The sequence below is a fragment of the Aulonocara sp. 'chitande type north' Nkhata Bay genome, linkage group LG18, assembly GCF_057382095.1.
Source record: "Aulonocara sp. 'chitande type north' Nkhata Bay isolate Kocher_YH1m ecotype deep benthic linkage group LG18, A_spYH_male_GT1.1, whole genome shotgun sequence".
NCBI lineage: Eukaryota > Metazoa > Chordata > Actinopteri > Cichliformes > Cichlidae > Aulonocara > Aulonocara sp. 'chitande type north' Nkhata Bay.
This window is the reverse complement of record NC_141361.1, coordinates 11593494-11610406: the sequence shown is the minus strand read 5'-3', so window position 1 is coordinate 11610406 and position 16913 is coordinate 11593494. Positions and strand designations below refer to the sequence as shown.

The window sequence follows — 16913 nt, the reverse complement described above, 5'->3', positions numbered from 1 at the left end:
CTGCCATGAGCATCATCATCCATCCCTCCATTTTCTTAAGAGTTTTTAGATTTAGAATCAAGATGGGGCTCTGTGACAGCAGTGACGCACAACACTTTGGACAGATTGGTGTCAATTACGGGAACATTGTATATGTCATTCTGTCAATGTGCACTTCTATCTTTTTTCAATCAAATATTTGGATAATAAATAAAACATCAGGGAACACATCATCCAGAAATGAAATTAAAGCAGAAAATGTAACCTAAATCATGTAGCAGGGAACCGCTCTGTAAACAGAGATGTGAAAGCATATTCCCAATCTGATTTCCCTCTTTGATGTTTGCCTTTATATCAGTCCAACCTTGGTTGGGACCCAACAGCAATTATGTAACTCATTTCTAGAGCCCATCTCCTACTTTTAACACTGCAAGTTAGCCTGAGCACCTATCACGTGAGCCGAAAATGGATCATGCAGCAAACAGACTGAATTCTTGACTGAATTATGGCCTAATGCACATATATTCTTTAATCACGTGCAAACAACTGCTGACATCTCACAGAATGAGACATCACTGAATTTCAGCATCATCCTGTAGCATAATATGTTTGTTAAGAGGTTCATATTCCCCAACCAGTCCTCTGCACTCCATTAGGTGTAATGTAAGTGTAAGTGGGAGCTGAGTGTGTTATTTAAAAGTTTCCAGTTGATCATAAAAAATCCACACTGTCCCCCAATACTTGGTTCTATTTATTATAGTATAAAAATTAACAGTATTAAACCCATTATTGTTGCCTTTATTTTCTGTTATACTGTTGAGTTTGATTTAGACTTCTGCTGGAAATCTATCAGAAGAAGGGAGAGCAGCTTTGTTTTTGATGGAGGACAGATTAAGAGGACTGCACCCAAGGCTCACTTTAACCTGAAAAAGAGTAGTGAACTGTTAAAACAAGCTACTCTGTGGTGTCAAAGAATAAAGAAGTGGTGCTGAAATGAACAGAACAGGTCCCTATAATAGCTTAATGATGCTAATTATGCCACTGCAGAAATGCTTGTTGGTTTATTGTTATTGCCTGAAAAGAGAGCAGTCATTTGTGATTTTTGTTAGGTAGTGATCCACTTAAAAGCCTGCTTCAGTGTGTTGTCACATGTCTTAAGAAAAGAACTGACTGATAACCATACAGTTAAAAGTCAGTTACACAAACATGTCTTCTAAAATGCAACAATGACACAATATATGTACATTTTTATATTATATGTGTATATGTATATATATATATATATATATATATATATATATATATATATATATTATATGTGTATGTGTATATGTATATATATTATATGTACAGTGGGGCAAAAAAGTATTTAGTCAGCCACCGATTGTGCAAGTTCCCCCACCTAAAATGATGACAGAGGTCAGTAATTTGCACCAGAGGTACACTTCAACTGTGAGAGACAGAATGTGAAAAAAAAATCCATGAATCCACATGGTAGGATTTGTAAAGAATTTATTCGTAAATCAGGGTGGAAAATAAGTATTTGGTCAATAACAAAAATACAACTCAATACTTTGTAACATAACCTTTGTTGGCAATAACAGAGGTCAAACGTTTACTATAGGTCTTTACCAGGTTTGCACACACAGTAGCTGGTATTTTGGCCCATTCCTCCATGCAGATCTTCTCGAGAGCAGTGATGTTTTGCGGCTGTCGCCGAGCAACACGGACTTTCAACTCCCGCCACAGATTTTCTATGGGGTTGGGGTCTGGAGACTGGCTAGGCCACTCCAGGACTTTCAAATGCTTCTTACGGAGCCACTCCTTTGTTGCCCGGGCGGTGTGTTTTGGATCATTGTCATGTTGGAAGACCCAGCCTCGTTTCATCTTCAAAGTTCTCACTGATGGAAGGAGGTTCTGGCTCAAAATCTCACGATACATGGCCCCATTCATTCTGTCCTTAACACGGATCAGTCGTCCTGTCCCCTTGGCAGAAAAACAGCCCCATAGCATGATGTTTCCACCCCCATGCTTCACAGTAGGTATGGTGTTCTTGGGATGCAACTCAGTATTCTTCTTCCTCCAAACACGACGAGTTGAGTTTATACCAAAAAGTTCTACTTTGGTTTCATCTGACCACATGACATTCTCCCAATCCTCTGCTGTATCATCCATGTGCTCTCTGGCAAACTTCAGACGGGCCTGGACATGCACTGGCTTCAGCAGCGGAACACGTCTGGCACTGCGGGATTTGATTCCCTGCCGTTGTAGTGTGTTACTGATGGTGACCTTTGTTACTTTGGTCCCAGCTCTCTGCAGGTCATTCACCAGGTCCCCCCGTGTGGTTCTGGGATCTTTGCTCACCGTTCTCATGATCATTTTGACCCCACGGGATGAGATCTTGCGTGGAGCCCCAGATCGAGGGAGATTATCAGTGGTCTTGTATGTCTTCCATTTTCTGATGATTGCTCCCACAGTTGATTTTTTCACACCAAGCTGCTTGCCTATTGTAGATTCACTCTTCCCAGTCTGGTGCAGGTCTACAATACTTTTCCTGGTGTCCTTCGAAAGCTCTTTGGTCTTGGCCATGGCGGAGTTTGGAGTCTGACTGTTTGAGGCTGTGGACAGGTGTCTTTTATACAGATGATGAGTTCAAACAGGTGCCATTCATACAGGTAACGAGTGGGGGACAGAAAAGCTTCTTACAGAAGACGTTACAGGTCTGTGAGAGCCAGAGATTTTCCTTGTTTGAGGTGACCAAATACTTATTTTCCACCCTGATTTACGAATAAATTCTTTACAAATCCTACCATGTGGATTCATGGATTTTTTTTTCACATTCTGTCTCTCACAGTTGAAGTGTACCTCTGGTGCAAATTACTGACCTCTGTCATCATTTTAAGTGGGGGAACTTGCACAATCGGTGGCTGACTAAATACTTTTTTGCCCCACTGTATATATCCATCTATTGTGTTCACAGGGAGTGAACAGTGCTCTCTCGAGCCGACAGGGGGCTGTCTGTGATCGCGTCACTGCGTCAGAGGAAAGGGGCGGGGCCAACATGGCGGCTACAAATTTTGCATGTCTGCTGTTTTGTTTAGCATCTTTTTCACAGCAGTTTAGCGCCTCCAGGCTTCTCACCGAACCGTGTTATAAACCCATTAGAGACCACAGGCCGGACTTTGTCAGGTAGGTGAAGATTTCGACCTCCAGCAGTCACACAGGTACTCACGTGAGCTCAGAGAGGAGCTAAACTAGCTCAGAAATAGGAACTCTGGCAGCCTTCCTTATCCTAAAAGTTGGCTGCAGCGTCTCTTAATAATATGGTAATTACTCGTCTTAGTGTCCTTAGTGTAGTAATATAACGTTAACGTATTAATTAAATAAAAACGTATTAACATGAGTATCAAAGTGAGTTCCGGGATACTTTTCTGTACTTCAGTACTTTGGTGCAATCTCAAAAATATGTTTTCTCCCAATGACGTGTATTGTTTTACGTGTACAGTACTAGGGTTTTCCTTGAAACTAAGCTTATATATTTAGATATAGCAATATTATCACTAAAGCTACACTAAAAGGTATATGTTTAAAAAAAAACACTTTAGTCACTAAAGTAGAAATAGGAGTAGACTTCGGAAAAATTTCACAACTAACATAACATTTTAAATGTAGTTTTTTTGGGGGAAATTATTTAGTATTTTTTGTTCATTTGGTTGGATTTATCAGCACAACCTGCCTGACGAGGCGTCTGTGAATGTGTCGAGAGCTGGGATGTCTGAATGGCTGCTTCCACAAAGTGTTGTGGTTCCTATTATGGATTTATTCTTCTAACAAATACACTCCACATAATAAAGACTGCAACACTGAAACAAACACTCTGAACCCAGTCATAAAAAAGCTAATTAGAAAATATAAAACTATTTGTAGTTAAATGTAGTTAAATCATAAATCATAACAGGGGTGGCCTGTGTTCCAGTTTCTGTGTTTTTTTATTACCAAATCACACAGAAATTAAAACTGGGCCACCAGTGTCTGGTTAACTCAACATACGCTCACAAGAAACCTCAAAAAGATGATCGAAGGATTCATCACTACAAATATGCAGAACAGCAGGTGAACAAAGGCTAAAGGTTTGAAGAGTTGTTACAGCAGAAAAAGGGAATACACACATGCAAAGAATAGTGACTATTACAAGACTGTGAAACAATCTTTACCTAATGAGGGAGATGGGAAAGTGTAACTAAGTCCTGTTTGGTCCTCACATGATCAGTCCGACACCTGTAATCTACACAGATTGCATGTGTTTAATTTTTAATTTAAAATACATACACAATTCGCATGTCACTGTCAAAAAATCTCAAGGTGGAGGAATGGAAAATGTTATGAGTTTCACTGTGAGTGACCAGAATGGGCAGGATTAGACATGAGTACAAGGCTGAGATGGTTTGAACGTGTGCAGAAGAGTTATGAATTGTTTAAAGGATGTTGAAAAGGGATCTTCCAGGCAGGTGGACAAGAAGACCGCAGAGAAGATTCATGAATGTAGTGAAGGAGGACATACAGAGGGTTGGTGCCACAGAGGAGGGTGTTACAGATAGGGTGAGACAGAGGCCGGTGATCTGCTGTGCTGACTCCTAAAGACAGCAGCAGAAGAAGAAGAATTGAAATCTTATGATTGGAAATGTTATGAGACATTTCTTACAATGTTGTTGCATCATTTAGAGATTTACTTTACTGCTGTAGCTGATAAATGTGGAGCTTCATTCATCTATATTAGATAAAGTGACAACAAATTTGTGTGTCGTTACATGGAAAAAATGGTAACTTAATTAACTTCACATAGTTATTAAAAAAACAGAAGCAAATTTTTAGGGAGTGTGCAAGCAAAAATGAATAGAACGTTTACTCTTTACCAATTTCTTGTTTTACTAGAGTATTATGTCAAGGTTTAATTTGAGACATAATAGGAGATGTACAATACTTCCTTTGCCAGTATAAACAGTTAAAATTGCACCTTAAAACTGCACTTTAGTACTTTTCACCACAGGCTTTATTATAATAAACAAAGTAGCAGTGAGATACCCATTTCCATTAAGTTCTCCATTAAACAGCAGGGCTTGATAAAAAAAAAAAAAACCACAACATTGCAAACTGAGAAGTATCATTGAGAGTTCAAATACATTTCTTGATATGCAGAGGGAACAAACTAACATTTTTTTGGTCAAAAAAACATAAAATTCCATTAAATTAATACAAAGCCACGTCTGATTATCTGTAATTGCACAAAATTTGACAACTGGTGCAAAATCATCTGAAGTGAGATAACATGCTTGCTGAACTTTGTGCTCAGCAGGGACGGATATCACCGCACAGACATGCAAATGTCCTGTCCGGCTATTAGCACCCACAGGAAATGTCAGTCAGTCACAGCAGTTACACTACCCACACACTCCCGAGAGGGGATGATATTAGTCAGACAAGTGAAAACATCTGTGCTCGCTTTAATAACAATAATTACAGCTGCTCATCACTCCCCTTTGTTTAGGACGCAGGCCCGGCCGCATGTAGAGGTGTTGAAGCTTCCTCCGTCATGGGACTGGAGGAACATCGATGGGAAGAATTATGTGAGCGTCACGAGGAACCAACACATCCCCCAGTACTGTGGCTCCTGCTGGGCCATGGGAGCCACCAGTGCGCTAGCTGGTAACCATGACAACAGCGGGATGGAGGAAAATGATAATAGCGATACGGCTAGAGGGCATATTGTCATGTGAAATGAAAATGACTAAATTTAGTGGTAAGTGGAGAAGCATCCACCGGCTCCTGCTAATGTGTGTCGTTCTTTTTGTCTAAGACCGCATCAACGTCAAGCGTGGAGGAGCGTGGCCATCGGCGTACCTCTCCGTGCAGAACGTGATAGACTGCGGGAGGGCAGGTTCCTGTTACGGAGGCGATCACCTGAGAGTCTACGCCTACGCGCACGAAAGTGGCATTCCTGATGAAACCTGCAACAACTACCAAGCCAAAAACCAAAGTAAAGAAATACTGAGTTATATTTTGTTTGTTTGTTTGTTTGTTTTTCATCAAAGGCCATATTTCCTTTTGATTAGCTCCAATCAGAATTGGATGATGTTACTTAAGATTACTGGCATTTAAAAGTAATCTATTATTGCATTAACTGCTGAGGTCTGATTGTAAATTACACTTTAGGTGAGGCTGCAGTTGTCTCTCTGTGTTACGCTGTGATAGACTGGCAGTCTAACCTGGTCATAACCCACCTTTCACTCAATGTCAGCTAGATCTGATCAACTTATTAAATTCAGGGTTGTGGGGGTGGGGCTAGAGCACAGGTGTCGAACTCCAGGCCTCAAGGGCCGGTTTCCTGCAGGTTTTAGATGTGTTCTTGATCCAACATAACTGATTTAAATGACTAAATGACCTCATCAACATGTCTTGAAGTTCTCCAGAAACCTGGTAATGAACTAATCATTTGATTCAGGTGTGTTGACCCAGGGTGATATCTAAAATCTGAGCGTAGGTTCCAGACCCATCTCAACAAAGCCTCATGATGTTGGTCTGTAGCCTACTGTATATTAGGAGTCCCCTGAATTTTTTGCATAGCTAGTTGACAGTGATAAAATGTTTTCCACCACATGACCGGGAACAAACGTGTTAAATTCCCCTTTGAGTGATGGCTTTGTCCAATTTACATGCTCTCTGTTGTCAGCAACACATTAGAGAGGAGCTTCCAAATTCATGATGCAGAAGCAGGTAAATAAATAAAAAAAGCTGTTGTTAAGCTATTGTAAAAACAAAAAGAAACCTACAGACTGAAGAAGTGCTGACAAAGGAGGGCGTTGACAGCATTCACAGAGGGATGAGTGGTGGCTAGACACAGGTGAAGGTGATGAGGGCAGAGCAGACAATCACAAAGGAACAGGAAGCAAAACTAAAACAAGACACATGCCAAAATAAACTTCAAAGTTAAGCTGAAAGTAACAAAAGACAATAACTATCTCTGAGAGGTAAAGAGTGATGCTAACGTGACTGCAGAGAAAGAGCAACAGGAGGCAGAGGCAGGAGGAAATGGAGAAAGTAGAAGCTCAACACTGCACTGCAAAACCAGCAACTGGCCTCATCACCATCGCTGGGCTAAAATTAGCTCGCAGGTGGCTCTTCAAAATATGAAGCAGTTGATAAGAGACCCATCACACTGCCACAGAATAAAGCAAGTACTTGAGCAAAGTAAATTCTTTTCTCTGTGACCATGCCAGCTTACCTGACTGACACAAAATATCCCACGTGTTGATTTGTAAGTGTGACTTTGAAAGTTTACCCAGAATTCAGCTTTGGTAGCTTTCTCCAGAAACTGTGACTGTGACATATATCATGATATTGATGGTTTGGAGTTTGGATCGTTTGGATTGGGTGTAAAATTGAGTTGGTTGCAGTTTATAACAGAGCTTAAATATGAGGTGTCAGCCCTGAAATTGTCTTTATTCTTGACGTTATGAGGGTTCAAAAATACTGGGAAAAAAGAGGCAAATGGAAAAAGTGCAAAGCTTCGACCCACCTCTGTGTCCTAAAAGGGCCTGTTGAAATGATCTCACTCTCTCTTTGTTGTTCAAGCACAATGGTGCTGCACCTGTGCCTCTGAAGAAATGCTTGTCCTGACCCGCCTGCACGGCGCTCTGACATGAAGCCTCTTAAATAAACGGTTCAGAGGAAAAGGTTGACTGGCATGCTGGGCATTTATTCAGGAACACAGAGAATTAATGAAACCATTAAACTAGTACCATCCCCCCAAACTGCTGGTACATTTTGGACACTGCATAGATGTGTTACCCAGCACATAATTATGTAGCAGTATTCACAATTATGTCTTAATGCACAGCAGAACATCATCCCCATGTTTGAGGGTTTGGAAACCTCAGTGCCTATTTTTGTGCATTGTACACACAGGACATATTCTGTTTTACACTGAAACTATGATATCATATACAAATGTTTTTAAAACAGCTGCCCCATTGTGTTAAAAGCTCATCTTAAAATATTGAGCTACTTAGAGTATTGCTGCCATGGTATTGCGACCATTCTCTGTAATACTATAGTTAGACACGTATGTGATTCTGGTGGTAAGTCCTGCAGCTTGAGCAGCCACTGCATGGAGAGACATCTCAGAGGCGTTATGCTCACCAGCAGTACCGTAACTCTTAAAGAAATTCACATTAGCTCAAAGTCTAACGACTCCTTATGATAATACATTGACAGGCCAGTTCGCCGTGTTCTCAGTCAGTGGATGTAGTATACAGTTTCAGTGCACTATTTTTTTTTTAGTGGTGGTATTGTAATAGAGATTTTAAACAGCGCTGCGAAACAGCAAAAGCAAGATTACATCTCAACAAGTGATGTTAGTTTCAGTTTTCCATCATAAAGCGATGAGGATGAGTAAAGTTCCTGTGAAAAAGAAGCATAAACTCCTCTTTCTGGAACTGCTGCCACATGGCGGGGAGCAGACGGCACGATCAGGTGAACTCGGTCGGGAAGACAAGAAGTGACAAAGATGGAAAGCAATCAGTGATGAAGAAAGCGAGATGGGCTCTTCACTGTAATACGGACTGGGAGCCAATTCTTACTGCCAGCTTACTGTGCGTGGCCGATCTTACTGATGCTCTTGTAGCTGAACAGGAACAAAAATCTGTACAACCAGACTCCAAAATATGGAGAGAGAGAGAGTGGAGGCGATTAAAGCAGCAGATTATTGTAAGGAGATATTCTGCTTTCATATATGAATGCAACGGCTTGGTGTCCACAATTCTGGGCCTTTAGAGTAGCTATCTGTCTAGTTTTGAGATGCAATTCTAGTGAAGTCCTAGCATATTTTAAATCACTAGTTTTAACATGGTAAGTCTTGACATGTTCGCTGTTTTGAGGAAAAATGTAACTGACATAATTCTCAACTTAGTAAAATTAGAGATCAGCAGTCTGGCATCGAAGCCACGCCACATTCAGAGTCACTTAAATCACCTTTTTGTAATGCTCAGTTTGGCATTTAGCAGGTCGTTTTGACCATGTCTACACGCCTAAATGCATTGAGTTGCTGCTATGTGACCGGCTGATTAGACAGTAGCATTAACAAGCAGTTGAATCAGGAGCAAACTGAGCGCTCACTGAACTTTAAATCATCTTCTTCATTTGTTGTAGAGTGCGAGCTGTTTAACCAGTGCGGCACGTGCTCCTTCTTTGAGTCGTGCGCTGTTGTGAAGAACTACACCGCGTGGAAAGTCGGAGACTACGGAGAAGTTTCTGGAAGAGATGAGATGAAAGCTGAAATTTTCACCGGCGGACCCATCAGGTAGAGTAAGTCATCCTCAAAGTCATTTCTCACTTTTCATCCACCTACTTCTCCTGTATGAGGGAGGATACACTGCCTGAGATTTTCACAGAGAAGCTGTTCTCTTAGGGAAGTTTTTTTTTTCAGTGAATGACTATTTAATGATTCTTAAAACCTTGGAGAAAGATAACAGCAACGAGTGTCATTCTTTTTTACACTCAGAGAAATCTTAAAGTCAAATTGAATGCCATTAAGTATTGAAAAAAAATCAGACCTGTATGTGTATATATACAGTATATTAAATTTCACCTTGAATCCACTTTGATAAACTCAGCTGAGCGTTTTGTGTCCCTTTAGAGTTTACATCTTACATCAGCTGTTAGTCTTTTAGTGGTTTGGCTCTGACAGCTTTACATTATCTTTAAATTAAATCATGCAGTATTAACAGGGTCTTTAAGAGTTTCCATTGTGCTGTTGTAATATCTGCAGATAAGAACTATTCAACGTTTTTTTTAAATAGTTGATACCTAAGAGCCTTAATAAAATTAAAACAAGATTTTGGGCATGTAGGTGTGTATCACTGTCACGTCCCTGCTCAGCTAAGGCAAAGAGTGTGAAGTTCAGTAAAGGTATTTATTAACCAGCAAAATGGTTACAGTAACAAGTTAATATGTAAATGGATTCATACAGGTCTTTTACCCATCTACCCATTCATGTAGACGTACAGGACTTAGTTTAGAGTCATCAAATAATCTAACATGGAAATCTAGCTAGGACGTCTTCTGGTTCAAGTGTCACAGCAGGACTGGGAGGAGATCTTGAGGCATAATTTGGAGAGATTATGTCTCCCCTGAATGAGTTGGAGCCTATGACTGGAGGTCTGAGTATCTCTGCTGACTGCTGCTAACAGCTAACGAACTGTGCTCCCCGTCCAAATAGTACCCTGTGTCTTAACAGAATAACTTAACTAACTGTGGGGGTGTGAGTGAGCAGCGGGGTAAGCGACGCCTGGCAAAGTTTCCAGGAACCAGAACAAGTGCCTCAGAACAAACAGTACTTGCTTAAGGCTGTTAAAATAATTTCAAATTAAAAGTACTGGCTTACAACTGTGATCCAAGAGGCAGACTGCTCATATTAAAAGCACTGAGTAGCATCTATACTGCATTTAAATAAGGTGACAGCAACAAGGTGCGTTTAAATGGTCATCCAGACTGGGCGCCTGTCCATTAAGACAGCAGGGTGATTGGTACTTGAATCACAGGCGCAGTTGGATCTGCATATGATGAAAAGGCTCAAATGATTAAACTACAGGGGCTGGGAAAACTGTGAAAACATTGCAAGAGAATTTCAAGTTAATTAAAGGAGACTTATTATGCCTTTCTTTATTTTATGTCATGCATATACTGTTAAAATTATGAATGTGCTTTTTACTGTTGTGAGTGGTGATATGGATACAACCCAAAGGAACAGGACATGTTGGAACATTGGGGGAAAAAGTCAAACTGAAGCAAAAATTTTAAAAGCTAGAATATACAGATCAACAGTAGGATTACTTTAGGCCGCAATATCTAATCAGCCGCTCAATCCATTTAGGGACACTGACATGGTCAAGATGACCTGCTGAAGGCTGTGGTATTTAGAAACACTGAAGATGACTGTGTCCAGCAGGATAACAAGCCATGAAATCATCTCAAACTGGTTTCTTGAACATGACGTAACATTTGTATTCAAATGATCTCCACAGTCACCAGATCTCAATGCAAAAGAGCACATTTGGGATGTGATGGAAAGAGAGAGTCACATCATCAGAATCAGAATACTTTAATCCCAGAAGAGATTATGTAATGAATGTGGAGCCAACAAATCTGCAATAACAGTGTGATGCTATTACGTCAATATGAACCAAAATCACTGAGAAATGTTGTTGAATCTCTGCCTCAGAGAATTAAAGCAGTCCTGAAGGCAAAAGGGGATCCAAGCCAGCACTCGCAAAGTGTACCTAATTAAGTGACCATTAAGTGTCTATATATGCGCACAGAAATAACTGAACAATAGCACACAGGTGTGTGCAGCACGCAGGAGGAAACATTGTGCCTTATTCACACAGTGTGTGGATGCTAGTCATTAATATTTTAGGGCCTGAATTTGTTCGTACTCCGTGAGCAAATTTAAAAGTCCCTCTGACCAAGCAAATGAATAAATGATGAAGGCCTGGCTGTCTTATAAAATGTAACACATGTCTATAATTTGAATTGAATACTACAATTTTTTGGTCATTATTTAGTTATTTAAATAATTACTTATTATTATATACAGTTAAACACAGTAAACCCCAAAATACAGTCTAATTTCTTGGCACTGTCCCACATATTCCAGAGAATTCTGGAGAATATAGATGATATTCTCAACGTCCGTTATTTCGGACAGTCCTCGCATTTTTTTATAGTGTCATAACTCTGGTGGAAACATTTTGGAAAGCTGTGCCATTTCTAACTACTCAGACATTATTACTCAGGCTTTTTCCTGCTTTCTTGCTTTAGCGGTGCAGGATACGCTCTGACATCACCAACATTTTCTGCTTCACTTGGAAGTAAACATGTTTCTCTGTACAAACAAGTAGAAGCAAATCTTTCATATAATAACAATTAGGTGTAGCACTTTTCAAAACCAGCTTTACAAAGTGCTTTCCAGAAACCAGGGTTAGAAAACAAAGAAGGAAATTATAAATCAGTTAAACTAAGGCTCATGTGTAATGTCAGAATTAGATACAGTGTGATTTAAATTTTCGTGAATAACTTAAACTTAACTTACAAATCAGCAACTAAAAGTAGATGAAGACGAGTTAAATTTTATATATGCAAATATACATTAATGTAAATATATGCAAATATAAATATATATATATATTTGAAAATGAATGCATGGTGTTAACAACAAAATACGTCAGTGTGCATGTTTTACTAATCCAGCTGTAATTTTGCATACACTCTTGATTTTTTGCAGAGGCTGAGAACGTTCCCAAACACATATTAGTAAATAAAGCCCAATTAACTGCAGGTGAAAGTAACCAGAGCAGAGTAGACCATCACAAAGGAGAGAAAAGGCATGAAGTAAAACTATACACCACGGAAAACTAGACTTCACAGGAAAACAGGCAATAATCGAAGGCAACGAACAACCAGACATGAATGATAGCCAATAAACACGAAGTCAGGGATACACAGAAAGCACAGCACATAAATAAAACTAGAGGAACACAGAATAAGAATAAAATAAGGGGAAGAACTGAAATACAGTAGTATCAGAAAAAAGTCGAAACAGGAACCCAAAAACTCACACACACACACACACAAGAGACAAAACTAGAAAAGCATTGAAATCCAGACAGGAGCTAAAATTCAAAAATCCAAGAGCTGAAGGTCAAGATGACAACAAATGAAATGAAATGAAAACAAAAATCCAAAACTCAAATGCCGCAAAAAGTGTTTATTTCAAACAGTGCATGACCTGGGGAGCTGCAACAAGGAAAAATATGGAGCTGAAAATAAGCATAATGTCTCACCTTTAATGTGTCAAAGGATGTAATAATATCTATGCAAGGAAAGGTCCATCGAGAAAAACTGTATTTATTAACATTTGACTGCAGATTCAAAGCAGAAGACTGCGAACAAAACTTTGCACTTAAAGTTCTCACAATGCATAATACACACTTAAGATGCAAGTACAAATTTTGAGCCCGCTTTAAAAGCCGACGCATAGCTAAAAATGACCGTAATTTGAGCCCACGTAACGGTTCCATCTAAGATTTAGCATTACATTTCAGTAATGAAAGAAAATGGCAACATAAAAGGCATGAATTCTTGTCTTTCAGCTGTGCATTGATGGCGACTGAAGGCCTGGAGCGATACTCCGGAGGGATTTTCTCCGAGTTTCACCCTCTCTCTCTGCCAAATCACATCGTGTCTGTGGCTGGGTGGGGCGTGGGCGAAGATGGGATCGAGTACTGGATCGTCAGGAACTCCTGGGGAGAGTTCTGGGTTGGTATTTCACGACAGCTTGTGCTTACTCCGAGCTTAATGAGCTCTGTAAACTAAATTCACAAGTTCTTATTAATTTTGTTTTGGCTGAGCTGAAGCAGAAAATGTTTGTTTGATTTTTTCAAGACTTTTTAATTTCTCAGACTTGCAGTCAGAGTAAATAATGCTGTTTTGTTTTCTTCCTTTTAGGGAGAACACGGCTGGGCGAGAATTGTCACCAGTGCATTTAAAGGAGGAAAAGGCAACTGGTTCAACCTGGGTATTGAGAAAAACTGTGCATATGGAGACCCTATTGTAACATAGGTGCTTAATTAAGGTGATCAATCTTACTGAAATAACTGTGGATAGTTTGGAAACTTTAGGGAACGCTTTCCTTCTGTGTACTAAAATCAACATGTGCAAACAACAATTTGCTGTTTAATGGGGGTTTATTTTTTGAAAGTGCTTCTTGGCTGAAAGCAGTAATGTCCTGAAGCTAGTTCAATCCAAGAAATTGTTTGGTAACATCTTCCTGTAAAAAAACCTCAATCACAACATGTTATTTATGCACTTTGGTTTCTGCATAAAATAAACAGTATTACAAAGTCGCAGTGCACTCAGCTCAGAATCTTAAACATGTACAGACAATACCGGCTCTCACTAAGTATACTTCTTAGTGTTTATTTAAGAGCAGGAAGAACGCATTTTGAGCTCTTATCTGTCATCAGCACTACCAGCTTAAAGAAAGTCTTCCATTTAGGATTTTCAGCCTTTACAGGTTGTCTGAGGATCAAGCTCAGACACGGTCGGTAGCAACAAGATATTTGTCGATGGTTTAGATACAGCTAAAAACATATAAAGGAATCACTTATTAACCCCTAAGCTTCCCTCTTAGAGAGACTTGAAAATCTCTTAAACATGTTTCCATTAAAAAAAATGACAAAGTGTATCATTAAACATTGGCACATTTTATTTAAGCTGTTTGATCAAAGATTCACAGATCTTTGCAAATAAATGGGCCAAAAATCTGAGTGGTAAAGTGGTCGACGCTGATTGCTTCGGACCTCCTCAAACATATTTAAATTGTGAGGGGATTGGAAGAAAGTTCAAAGTTAAAGATGGACTCTTTCTTATAGAACCAAATTTGTGGTCTACTTCTTAAAATGCCCAAATGGGCTGATAATAGCATAGGAAAACTCAACAAAATTGTAAAATGTCTTTGCTAGCAGTACCATCAGTCATTATCAAGTCGAGTCACTTTTATTTGTACAGCAAATTTTACAACAACAGAAGTTGAGCCAAAGTGCTTTCCAGGCAGGTGCTGTTGCGTTCCAGGTCCAGACGTTACACTGGTGCAGAACTGTACCCTGTCTGTGTGGTCAGAGTATGCAGATCTCGGATAAAGGCACTGATGCCGTTGACTTGCCTTCCCCAGACCTAAATCCAGTTGAGAACCTGATGTTAGGTATCTATACATCTGATGCAACCAAATAGCACTACAGACTGTCCAGAAGTTCACTGATCCAGGTTTGGGAGGAGATCCTTCAAAACAGCATCCACCTGCATCAGGAGCATGCCCAGATGTTAGCATACAGGATCATGGGGACTATACACACTACTGAGCTACATTATGACATGAGCAGGATCAGTGTGTGATTTAAATGTGTAGCTTTTGGTGTTACTTTAGGGAGCTCCCCTCCTTTCACTCTTGATAGGGCGACCAAGCTGCCCTAAACTGAGCCTGCTTCTGCTGGAGATCACTTCCTGTTGAAAGGAGGCTCTTCCTCCCCACTGATGACAATGTGCTTGCTAATAGTTGATCCATCTGACCACAGAACAGTTTTCCACCTTGTCTCAGTCCACTTTTTAAAAAAAGCTTTGATTCAGTGAACATGGCAGTATTCACATGTTCACATGTGGTTCTCATGATGGTTTCTCCAGATTCTCTGAATCATTTGTTGATATTATGCACTGTTAATGATAGATATTCAAAGTCTTTGCAAGTTTACGTTGAGGAACATTATTCTGCAACGGTAGATTTTTGCAGATTGGTGAACCTCTGCCCATCTTTACTTCTGAGAAACTCCGCCTCACTAAGATAACCTTTTTACACCCGATCATGTTACTGACCTGCTAGTTGCAAAATGTTCAGTCAGCTGTTTCTGTTTAGTACCACTTACTTTTCCAGCCTTTTGCTGTCCTGACCCAAACATTGATTCTGTCATCAGTTTCAAAATGATCCGACATTTTTCATGAAATTGTAAAATGACTGTGTTTAAACATTTGACATGTTTTCCATGTTCTATTATGAATAAAATGTGGGTTTAGGAGATTTGCATTCAGTTTTTATTAACATGTTACACAGTCTCCTTTCTGAGAGCTGGCATTGTCATATTGGAGAGTACTTACGTGTGTGTGTGTGTGTGTGTGTGTGTGTGCGCGCGCGCACTGGTTGTTGGATTTTGTTACCATGCAATGCTATCAGTCTTTTAATCTAACTCAGCTCATTATTGTTCCTTTTATTCATTCGTTTTTCACATTTTAGAGAAAGCTTAATGTAAAACCTTTTCACTGTAGACATTTAAGTCGATATGTGGTACAGTTTGCATATCGTGACCTTTGAGCTTAACCGCATTCAGACCTTTTCAATTAAATAAATTGAATAGTTTTATCCTAGACAGATGACCTTCTCCCGAAGTCAGCTTGAAACATCTCAGTCTGCAAAAAGCTGGTGGGGTTTTTTTTTACACTTTATAAATATTATCATACATTTCTAAGGAAATTATTTATTCCCTCAAACAGCAGGCGAGGTGAGTCACTCGCATTTAAATTCACTTTTAGTGAAGCTGAATTGGCAGGTCTGTGGAGAGGTTAGTTTACAATTACATTTTTTCCTCTGATACACCACCTAACATCTGCATAAATGGCTTCTAATTAGTGTCTGGAGCCTGACCAGCCAGACTAACATGAATCAAATCTGATTGGTCACAGTACTGTAACTGCATCCTGTTGAGCAATTGTGCCACTTTTTATTTTCCACATGAATGTGATTCACATGGAAATGGTCCTTGCTGCCTTCATTTGTTAAGCTAATGGAGGGTGTGTTTTAGTGCAGGTCTGTGAAGTAAACGGGGCCATTACCATTATTGTTCTCTGTTTTGGGGGGATTTAGGGGTTTTTAACAACTTGGATTACTACAAAAAGAACAACAGGATGTTTTCTAGGTCCTTTGCAGAGGCTTGAACTCAGCATCTTTAAATTCAGCAACTGCCAGACAAAAAGAAATGTAAATTAAATGCTAAATTAATTAATAGAGCCACTTAGTTAGGGTGTGAAAACAATGAATTTTTTGTCCTGGGAATGAAAAGCCTCTGTGTTGATACCAAAGCACAAATGTATTTAGAAGCACAGTATTTTGATCTCAGGGGTTTTGAACTTTTTAAACTTGTTTATTTTCCCAATAAATATAGCACCAGGCTGACACCCAGTATACAGGCTTAACAATAACAAGGATGGTAAAAACTCAGCCTGTTAGCACAGTTTTATAATGTTCTCTGGAAGTCTGGAGGAACGTGTCCAGTTTT

At 39.6% G+C, this 16913-nt stretch overlaps 1 protein-coding gene across 1 annotated transcript; it reads left to right on the top strand.

Annotated features, from left to right (window-relative positions):
- Window positions 1–3025: 3025 nt before the first annotated feature.
- Window positions 3026–15682, top strand: LOC147308085 (cathepsin Z). The gene is made up of 6 exons (XM_086272024.1): window positions 3026–3168; window positions 5525–5682; window positions 5834–6013; window positions 9184–9334; window positions 13185–13350; window positions 13540–15682. Exons 1-6 carry the CDS (start codon window positions 3041–3043, stop codon window positions 13651–13653), a joined length of 897 nt encoding a protein of 298 aa, XP_086128150.1. The 5' UTR covers window positions 3026–3040; the 3' UTR covers window positions 13654–15682.
- The last annotated feature ends 1231 nt before the right edge of the window (window positions 15683–16913 follow it).

Bases quoted from the DNA above. Each gene is read 5' to 3' on its own strand.
- LOC147308085 (XM_086272024.1), top strand. From the start codon at position 3,041: ATGGCGGCTACAAATTTTGCATGTCTGCTGTTTTGTTTAGCATCTTTT. The intron at 3,169-5,524 runs GTAGGTGAAGAT...CCCTTTGTTTAG, and splicing joins CACAGGCCGGACTTTGTCAG to GACGCAGGCCCGGCCGCATG. The intron at 6,014-9,183 runs GTAAAGAAATAC...CATTTGTTGTAG, and splicing joins CTACCAAGCCAAAAACCAAA to AGTGCGAGCTGTTTAACCAG.